This window comes from Anarrhichthys ocellatus, unplaced genomic scaffold (genome assembly GCF_004355925.1).
Source record: "Anarrhichthys ocellatus isolate YVR2014 unplaced genomic scaffold, GSC_Weel_1.0 scaffold31, whole genome shotgun sequence".
NCBI classification, from domain to species: domain Eukaryota; kingdom Metazoa; phylum Chordata; class Actinopteri; order Perciformes; family Anarhichadidae; genus Anarrhichthys; species Anarrhichthys ocellatus.
This window is the reverse complement of record NW_022280061.1, coordinates 4116280-4126400: the sequence shown is the minus strand read 5'-3', so window position 1 is coordinate 4126400 and position 10121 is coordinate 4116280. Positions and strand designations below refer to the sequence as shown.

Here is a 10121-nt window from a genome sequence, read left to right as displayed (position 1 = left end):
CACACACACACACACACACACACACACACACACACACACACACACACCAGGTGACAAGAGCTGCAAGTCTGAGGTTCTGTAACAAGCCCACTCCAGCGTGTGTGTGTGTGTGTGTGTGTGTGTGCACATATGCATGCCCATACACATGCTTCTGCCGTGACTCACTCAAAACAAGGACGTGCAACACAGCTCACGATGCATCAGAAACAGACAGATCCAAAGACGTAGTACAACTCAAACACAACCGTGAGCTTCAGATTGAGAACATGTAGTTCTGAGGCTCTGCTGCCTGACAGCCTACTGTACGACAGATAAATACCTCCGTTCTGTACAGCGAACAGTAGAACACCATGTTCCACAGTATGCACACACACATATACAAAGTACCCGCTGCAGACCCACAGACCATGTTCCAAGAGTGTTAAAAGAGGACTTTCTGTCATTTCCTTGTCTTTGGAACAATCATTTGAAAAAAGAGACTGAGCCAGAGCTCAGTGTTCTGTTCCTGCTGGAGCTCCTGGGAAGTTAGTGTGTACAGTTGGACAGAATGGAAAGAGAAGCACACATTACTCATTTTCCAGCTGCGCTCGACTCCTGATGTCAAGCAGGATTGAAATTCATGCATTGAAATTCTTATAATTTGTGTTGATAGCAGAGGAAAAAAACAAAGCAGACACACCGGGAACACATGTACTGCAGCACATGCACACAGTGAGAGGGAAAGAGAGTGACCATGGTTCATATTTTGGAATTTGACAAATCTATCTTCTTCCTACTCATATTTTATTGAAGAAAGTATCCGTTAATAAAGTCAATCTTCCTTATCGTGGGTGCAGGACAGGCACTGCCACCATAGAAATGAAATGAACTACACTTAAACATTTAAAGGTGTTCTCATCACATGACCCTGAGACATTGCTGCCATCTCCTTTTAAGGTCTTGAACCTTTCCTATAAAACATCATCTTACATGTTGATGGACTGTTAGCTGTACGTTTCTGCTCTTCAGTAGATTTGGTTCAGCACGGAAGAAATGAAAAGCTAGGTGACTCCCTCAGAAAGCGCTCAGGCTTGGCATTACAGCGCCATCCACAAAACCCCGGCTTACTCGTGACTATGGCTCAATTTATAAAAACCCTCCAGAGGAAAATGAGCCGGGAGCTACGCCACCATTAAGAGCTGGAGGCATGCTGGTCCAGTGAGAGTGGCTTATTTATTGATTTTTGGCTGGGACACGAGCAGGACACCGTCATGCTTTCATCTACACGCTGCTGTTCCGTTATGTAACCTAAAGTGTGACGTACAACTCCACATAATTCAATGTTGGAGACGACACAATGAACTCATAAACGAGATGGTGTCTTTTAAAGATATTTATCATACAGTGTTTTAACAATCTACCTTTGCAAAAGTTGTTTAGTTTGGTCGGAAGGAAGAGCAGTTTTAATATTATCTCCCAATGGTGGGGCCTGCAATGCTTTGTTCAGGTTCTTTGGGGCTCAGGTTACTGAACACTACAGATGTGTTTAGTCCAATAATTGATTTGGCCTCAAATGAGCACAAGTTGTGACGAGCTCGTCTAGTTTTGAGGGTCACTGATAAAGTCTTATTCTAATCATGTACCTTGGTTTTAGTTTTCATTAAAAGATGTGTGAAGTAGAAAGTACAGGTGTAGAGGCATGTGTGTCACAATCTATGACATGCACCTGTGAAGAAGACACACACACACATATATACAACTGTCAACGTGTCTTAAACACCACAGCTTGAAGACCAAATAAAAGAATTCATATGGCAGCTAAACAGATTTCAATCAAAGTGTAAAACACATTCACAGATGATTAAACGCTCACAGGGCGCTCCAAATCAAAATCAAATCCGGTATGTTTGCACCGGCAGAATAGCAGGTTTGTAACCAAAATGAATTTGCATTTGGTTTTGATTGCTGCGATCCATTTGAGCTGGTTAGCTGAACTTGTCGACCGTCATTGCTAACTGTATGCAGTCATCTGCAACTGGTCAATAATATCATGTCAGTTCCCGTTTCCCCCTTTTCTCCCCATCATGGACGTCATTAAACAAACAACTCGAGTCACAGCAGCTGTCTTAAACAGCTGATCGACAGCCTTTGCAAACATACCGTTCAATTTAATCTGCAGGATCCTGGAGCCACAACAAACAATGCTCTCACACACACACACACACACACACATACACACACACACACACACACAAAACAGACAGACAAAACAGGTACAATTCTGTGTAAAGGTTGAATAAGAAAAAGGTAGTACTTACTACAAAACTACTGTTAACTTTTTCTAAAATGCGTTTTTCGTTTAGTGCCATTGCTTCACCTTTTCTTTTCTTCACTCGTTTCTTTTCCAGCTTTTTACAGGCGTACATCTTACCGGTGGCACGTACTTGGCAGGCACAAACCTGGAAAACAAGCAGCGAGGAAACATGATCACACACACACATAAAAAAAAAAAAACACACACACACCTTAGAAGTAGAACTAACGGAAGTTAATATGTCACACTAAACATCAACAGCGTGTATTAAGTAACTGTTAAAGGTGACTTGTAGCAACTTAAATCTTTAACGTCTCATTCACAAACTTGCTGTGTAAGGGAACTTAAAGGTGGCTCAGTGTCCATCACACAAACACAGTAAATTATTCCAACACTTCTGTATCACAGCGACACTCACCTCGCCAAATCCACCTTTTCCTAGTACTCTGTAATGTCTGAAGGTATTTTTGGTTACTGGTTGCCTGCAGGGACGGAAAGAAGAGAAAAGATAAATGATAAAGAGAGCAACAAAAAGAAGACGTGCAACAACTGATCTGACCATGTGAGCGCGCAGACAGAGCAACGCTCCAATATGTTATTAATCCAGCGATTACGCAAAGCATCATCAATTATTTACCCCCCCCCCCCCACCCACCAAAACACCGACTGGCTGCACCACCTTCATGCTTTAGTGCAAACATCTTTCCAGCGACTCTCTATTTATTTGCTGTGAGCATTTATTCTGCCATTAATTAACATGAGGCTATCATCATTATTTGCATATTATATTCATTAATCATTTTCTTTATTATCTGTAGTTTTTCCCTCGAGAGATTATGATCTCTCGACTATGTGCTGGAGGTTTAAAGGAGACAATTTGCTGCCCTTAGCAAACAAAGAAGTGGAGTGAATGAATCAACCCCGAACGGAGAATATCGAATGTGTGGAAGATCATGGGTGCCATTTTTATTGGGAGAAAAGGAACGGTTTGCATGTCTGCTTCACCGAGCGTGTAATCTGCAGTGACTACCCACCTCTCCAACCATTTCCACTGCAGGAAGCGAGAGAAGTACATGGACTCGTGGTAGGAGGAAAATGGAGCTCCACTCAGATAATCACGAACTATTCTGTAGGGAGGGAGGGACGGAGGGAGAGGGAGGGTTGGTGATCACGTAATAACACAGTAATAAAGATCTACATGTCAAAAACAAGCAAACATGTACAAATTATTGCAAAATCTTCCAGACAGCAGAACAGACATCTGGCCTGTGTTCCCCAAATGAATAACCTTTACAATGATGAGGAACACACACATCCTCTTTATCCGACGACCAACTAAGCCATACGTGTGTGTGTGTGTGTGTGTGTGTGTGTGTGTGTGTGTGTGTGTGTGTGTGTGTGTGTGTGTGTGCTCTCTCTCAGGTATTGCCTGGGTGTGTAACGGTTCAAAACAGTTCTCAGTGGAAAGAGTGAAAAAAAGCTCAGTGGCGGTACAACCACCGTGAAAAATTAAAAATGCCTTTGAACGGAGACATTCCGCTGAACTCTAGCAGGAAACGGGGGATTTTGGGGGGAAACTGGTTTCCACTGAGCAGGAGGTTGAGCGGAACATCTAATCTCACTTTTCCTCACACGTGAATGTGGGAGTGAGTCTGTCTGAATCTATGCGATTATGTCATATATTCAGACGTAAACACCCCCACACACACAAAAACAAAACAACTGAATTGCGTAAAAGCCCCGGCGTAGGTCGAAGGATTAACGTAACGGACACAAAAGGTCTTTGAGGAACGAAGGGGTCATGGAAGTCTCCTGACCGCACGTCAGCCGTCAGCCCGCTGAGAGTTGTAGAACATGACTCTTTGACATGACCCTGCCAGCCTCTCGTGTTCGTGTCCTTTTTCACTGCAGATGTTGTTTGACTTAAACACCGTGTCCTCTTTGACACGGTTCTACCAAACAGACGAGAACTTCAATTCTACTTCAAGGGTTATGTGGAGAAACATTACGGATCAGCATTAATGATGTGGTTACTGCAGCGCCAAGTTTCATACATCAAATGTACTGTCCTTGCCGTCTGTGTTGTCTGCAGATAACACAAGATTACTGCATTCCCATTCTTTAAGGTGCGATTGCGCGTCTCTCTTCGATCAACATATGCGAGTCAGCAGGTTTTCATCCTGGATCATCAACTTTGATGCTTCTGCTGTATTTAAATCAAGAAGCATTTTGGTCATTTGATGTTTGATATTAATATTGTTTCTGTTATTTAAATGATTGTGTACAAGACGCTCCCAACGCTTTCACCCCTAATGTACCATGAGCATGCCACGGATATGATATCAAAGTATTTTTGACTAAATATCTAAAAGAAATGCGATATTGTAGGGCTGGTCATTGGTGCTTTCACAAAATACATGTTTGATAAATAAGAATCAGTAAGCTGGCTATAATGACTAAGTGGTTACGGCAAATAATAGAACAGTCTGGCAAGTAAAATGACATCACTTTACTGAAATGCAGCCTTTAAGTACAGCATAACTGCCCAAATGCAAAAAGTACAAATATTTCAACAGGGTGAAACGTCATCATTGTGTAAAGAAAAACAAGTCGGCACTACAAGCTTTCCACGTAGAGTTCCGTACAGACAAACATCCGTCATCCAAATCATTAGCAGCAGCGTCGCGACTTGAGCTTCAAAAAAGCCAGATTCAAGAAGTCCACGTATCTGCTTTACGTAGCAGCAGAGAGACTGAGACAAAGGATCGTGATCCCAAAAAACTGAAATCATAATTCCACTTTTGCCAAACATTTAATAGCCTCCAACAGTGAAAGAACAGTTCCACCAGCAGCACGTTCTCTCCTGCTGACCAGGGAGCTGAAAATCTCTGCTGCCAGCCTTCAACACGGCTGAAAACCCCAAAGTTACAGCAGATATCCCTCCTCTGCCACCCAGATGTTGAAGGGATGCTCATATTAGACGGGGAGATTTTCCTTGACCATGTTTTTAAATGACTTCATCGCGAAGGAGGATGAGGAGAGCTGCCTGTGGTTACCAGCAGCGCTGGGGTGGCTGTTCTTGGCAAAAGGCTGGAGGGCAGAGAGTTTCCACAAGGGGAGCACCCTCCGCTGCCTGAAAGAAAACTGAATTATGTCATCATGGGACCCAGTGGCTTTGTACACGAGATTCCATCGAGCCAGACTAGATGTTGATCCTTCGCAGGGGAAGTACGGTGTCTATGGGATGTTATCTCTCCTCTGCTGAACGCATGGACATCAAAGCTCAATTCAAACTTATTAAAATCCCCTGCAAAGCGCTGGTCTGCTCCGTAACCTCAACAGATACAATAACATCTTTTTCAACACACTAGCTTCACTCAGTCTTAGAAGACAGAAGCGGTCCCGGGGGAACGTAAAAGGAAGGGGCTCCAGAGAGACAGGAGCCTAGCCGTGCCTGGCTTGGAGTCCGGCCTCAGACAGACACCACTGGGAGGAGAAATAAACACCGCTACAATATGGCTTTTGTTACTCGAAAGGGAGCGGGAAAGGAAAAGAAAAAGAGGAGCAAAATCAGCACAAAGACCTTTGTCAAGAGCGGCGATACACAAATACACCAAGATACGCATGTATTGACACACACTACCCCTGGTGTGACATAACCATATGTTCCACTGCAGCAGAATAAAATCCATGAGTGAGCTAATGCGCTGCTGCTAACTCCGCCAAAAGTCACATTTCCACGTGCGGCACCATGCTTTCCTACAGGCTATCCCTCTGAGAGCAACGGGAATGAGCCCCGGAACAGAATTACATCTCGGAATAAGTGAAAATAAATACAAAATTCCACAACAGAGCGCAAATAATAATGATAGTGGAAGGAGTGATGACCGAACACGAACAGGAATCCCATTCAAAAACATCTGAACTGCTGCTGCGAAGGCTTTCAGTGACACAAACATGTGCCCGTGTTGTTCTATGTTTGTACACTCGCCCCGCTCTCATTCACACCGTCTTTCCATTGCTCCTCACTTTCTCTCTCCCCCCCCTCCCCCTTGCTCTCCTTCCATTACTCCCTGAGGGTCTTTCTAACGTGGCCCCTCCTGCTGCCGCTTTCCTCTTTCTCTGCCCTCCCCGGTGCCCTTTTGACTACCAGAGGTGTTAAAATAGAGATGCATGCAGACGGGAAGGACATGACCTGAGATGCCAAAGACGGGTGTGTTGTGTTCATCCTCAAACACTGATGTTTACGGCTCTGGTCACACACAAGCCGCCACCGTACGCACTAACTGTCCCTCTACTTTCTTTATCATAACAAACCTCTAATGCCGTGCTATCGGTCTAGATAAGTGGACGTAAAACATAATTACAAGACAAATAGGCAAACAGTTCATCTGATCTGCACAACCAGCATGAGCAGCTTCTGAACCTCACTGCATTCACTCTCTAAATGCGTCGTGCCAGAGCAGGAGAGCGGGCCGACAACATAACCGAGTTTCCCAGCAATGATTCCCATTTCTCCAGCCTTCCTCAAGCAGATTCCAGTATTCCCCCGGGGAAGCTCAAGTGGATCGGAGGCTGGTCACAGCATTTTTTATGTGGCATTAAAAGCTGCGTCGTCTGCTCTGCCAGGACTGAGCAAACATGTGTGTGTTTTCTTTTAGCCAACTGATTTGATGGGGGGGGGTTGTATATTTTATGTATCAATGTATTTATGGATGTTTTCGTTCATGGTCCCTGACAAAATAAATTCTATCAAATTAAATCTGTCGTAAGGCAGAAGACCTGAGACGCATGCGACTTTCTGCCAGTTTACACAAACCAGCAACGTTTTGGAGTTCACGTTATGAAAAGCTCTCTTTATGTTTTCTGGTTAGGACCAACTCATCTTAACTACACAGAGAACAACAATCAATGATATCTAAGCAGAAATCTGCACACAGAACACTTCAGACATCAACAATCTTTAACTGCTCCTTAATCAATACAAACACATCAGACAATATGATATATAGAATATAGTGCACATACTAATTATTAAATTACCAAGTTAAATGTTAATACTTGTCATGATTTTACATGATATCATTTGGCTGAACCCCTGGGCAACAGAAACTACCTGTGACGGAGTGAAATATTTGGGCTAATAAAGAGTTCCGTGGAGGTGTGTGAATGTGTGTCAGTCAGAAATACATACCAGCAAATAATCCCGGGTCTGTTTGCTTCTCCTGGCTCTCAGAGCAGGAAGCAGAAGCACCTGCAAGAGTGCATGTGTGTGTGTGTGTGTGTGTGTGTGTTTACGTGGAACACTGAGGTAGCTGTTGTTTTCATGCCAGCCATCCGGATGCTCTCTTTGCCCACTGCTCCTTTTCATTCGCCTCCACTGTGTGTTTGCAAGTCTGTGTGCGTGTGCGTGTAATACTGCACACCAGGTGCCAGCTGCGTCGTCATCATCACTAGTGACAGGGTGAACTAGTCCACGCACACATTACAAAACACACACATACATACGTTTTCTGAAGGAACAGGCCTCTATTGGTGCTGCTGCACTTTAATGGCCAGACTCAATCAAAACACAGCATCTATGTGCCAGAGAGAGACTTACTTGGTGCAGTCGTTGAAGAGCTCCTTACATGGACTCTGCTCCAGCCTCTCCCGACACCCAGCGACCACATCCTGGGGTACGTCTGGCAGATGGGCTGCCGACTTGACGGCGACAAGGAGAGAGAGAGACATGGGGGTGAGGCAGGCAGACAGCCAGAGGGGGACACAAACAAAGTGATATAAGATAAGATAAGATACGCTGCAGAGCATCACAACGTTATCAACTGCTTCTGTTTGTGAACATGTACAGTCAGACTGGTGGGGCAACATATCAGGGCTGTGGACACACCTCTCCGGTTTGGTCCAGTTCATACATGGTGGTGAGAATGTGGTAAACAAATACTGAAGACAAAAAGAAGGTTGTGATGTGGTTGTGACGTGATGCAGCACATTCATACATTTAAATCTACTCAACCCATTTCCTCCAACTACACGACAGCCCTGTTTACTTACTCTATTTCTAGTTGTTTTTAATTTGCACATTTGCAAATATGATGTTATGTCCATATCGACCAGCTCTGTTATTAAGTGAGTGTGCGTGTGTGCGGCATACCCCATTATTAAAGTATGTGTCTAAAACATTCAGTCCACAGTCCCTCCTCTTCTCGTCTGGAGCTAGCTGGTACATGGCCTGTCGAAGAAGAACAGACGTGTGAGCAACCACAATGGCACAGGAAGCCATCTTTAATATCTCTCCAAATAAGGTCACACACACACAGAGCGAGCGAGAGAGCGAGAGCGAGAGAGAGAAGAAGGCACAGAGGACGGTTGAAACAGGGAGAGATAGAGAGATGGTACTGGTGACAAAACGTCTCATCTGAGTCAACTCAGCAAACTGGCGACCACGTTCATTCTCACGCTTGGCCCGTTACATCCGTCACCTACCAGGGTGAGGCCTCAGTTGTCCCCCCCATCGCAGCATCACAGACTGCGTTTTTGGGAGAATACGTAGGCAGGGAGATGGTCCGGATTTTTACCGCTTCAGGCCGTGTGTTTCGTTTGAAAACAACTCGGTGGAGAGGAATGGGTCCGAGCAATGCGACTGTGCATCGCAGCCAAGGCACGACGCCCTCGGTGAGACTAACGGCACGTTGAGCACTAACAAACTTGCTCGTTTCATTTCTTGATTTTCTTTCAGTCGCCGTGAGTTTGTGTCACGTACCCGTCTACCTGCCTTGAAAAAGACTAATGTGGGTTCTTATTAAATAAGCACGATTCTCCCCTGTTTTTCTTTCTCGCATACCTCCAGGGGCCTAGACACAAGTTGGGGCCTGTGTTTGCCTGCTCACCCAGGAGACCTGCCTCTGACGTGGGCTTGACCTCATGGGGGGGTGAGAGGGAGGTCTGCTCTCTGACAGCCTGTCTAAATCGCTAATCACCCCGCTACGCCCACCCCACCCACCACCCCGAGCTACTGCCAAGAGCAGGCAAAGGGCCAAGCTCCCACTTTCCTCTCCTTGGTTGCTGCTGGGCAGGCCGGAGTCAGGCCGGTGTCGGGGGAGAAAATGGCAGAGAGACCAAAGAACGAGAGAGAGAGTAAAAGAGGACATGTGAAGAGAGGATAGCTACAAGTAATGAGTAACGGTGAAAGTCTTACCACAGTATCCATAAACTCGATGCAGCGCTTCAGCTCTGGCCTGGTGTCACAGTACTGACGGAATAACAGCCGACCGATGGGCTGCTTCTCACATAAACTGGTGTAGTCCCTGTCTGAGGAGAAGAGAGGAGACAGATGGAGGAGCGTCATTTCACTAGAAGAATACACTACAACAGTGGATCCACGCAACAGTAGGAAATACAGAGAAAACTTTTCCATAATTTTACATAAATAATCTGTATTTTTCAGACTCTCTCTTACCGTTGCATTTTTAGTACTGTACAGTTTCAACCATTCAGGCCTCTAATAATTACAACAACATATCCTATCGTTAGATAACGATCATAAGCTAACTAATAGATGAGAGCTGGAGATGTTGAACACTAATCCCACCGACAAACATGCTTTAAAATGCAGATATACTATAAGGGCGAGAGAGAGAAACAGAAAGGCAAGCTGTCCCTTAATTACTGCGTTTACTTATGCTACAACCAAACACACACTGCACGTCTGTGTGTGTGTTCTGTGCAGCTGGCCTCAGCCTATTAACACTAATGGCGTCCATTTGAGTCATATTTCCTCTGGCACAAAGTGAGGAAGAAGACCCAGGACGTTTTCCATCACTGGTTC

At 44.9% G+C, this 10121-nt stretch overlaps 1 protein-coding gene across 2 annotated transcripts in view; it reads right to left on the bottom strand.

The window, feature by feature from the left end:
* Positions 1-10121, bottom strand: part of grk4 (G protein-coupled receptor kinase 4) — a 36006-nt gene that overhangs the window by 11184 nt on the left and 14701 nt on the right. For both annotated transcript variants that reach the window (XM_031864747.1, XM_031864746.1), the window contains exons 3-8: positions 9492-9604; positions 8448-8525; positions 7896-7996; positions 3328-3420; positions 2712-2775; positions 2298-2438 (exon numbers count right to left, since the gene is read on the bottom strand). In XM_031864747.1, the coding sequence (XP_031720607.1) occupies positions 2298-2438; positions 2712-2775; positions 3328-3420; positions 7896-7996; positions 8448-8525; positions 9492-9604 (590 nt within the window). The remainder of the gene's footprint in view (positions 1-2297; positions 2439-2711; positions 2776-3327; positions 3421-7895; positions 7997-8447; positions 8526-9491; positions 9605-10121) is intronic.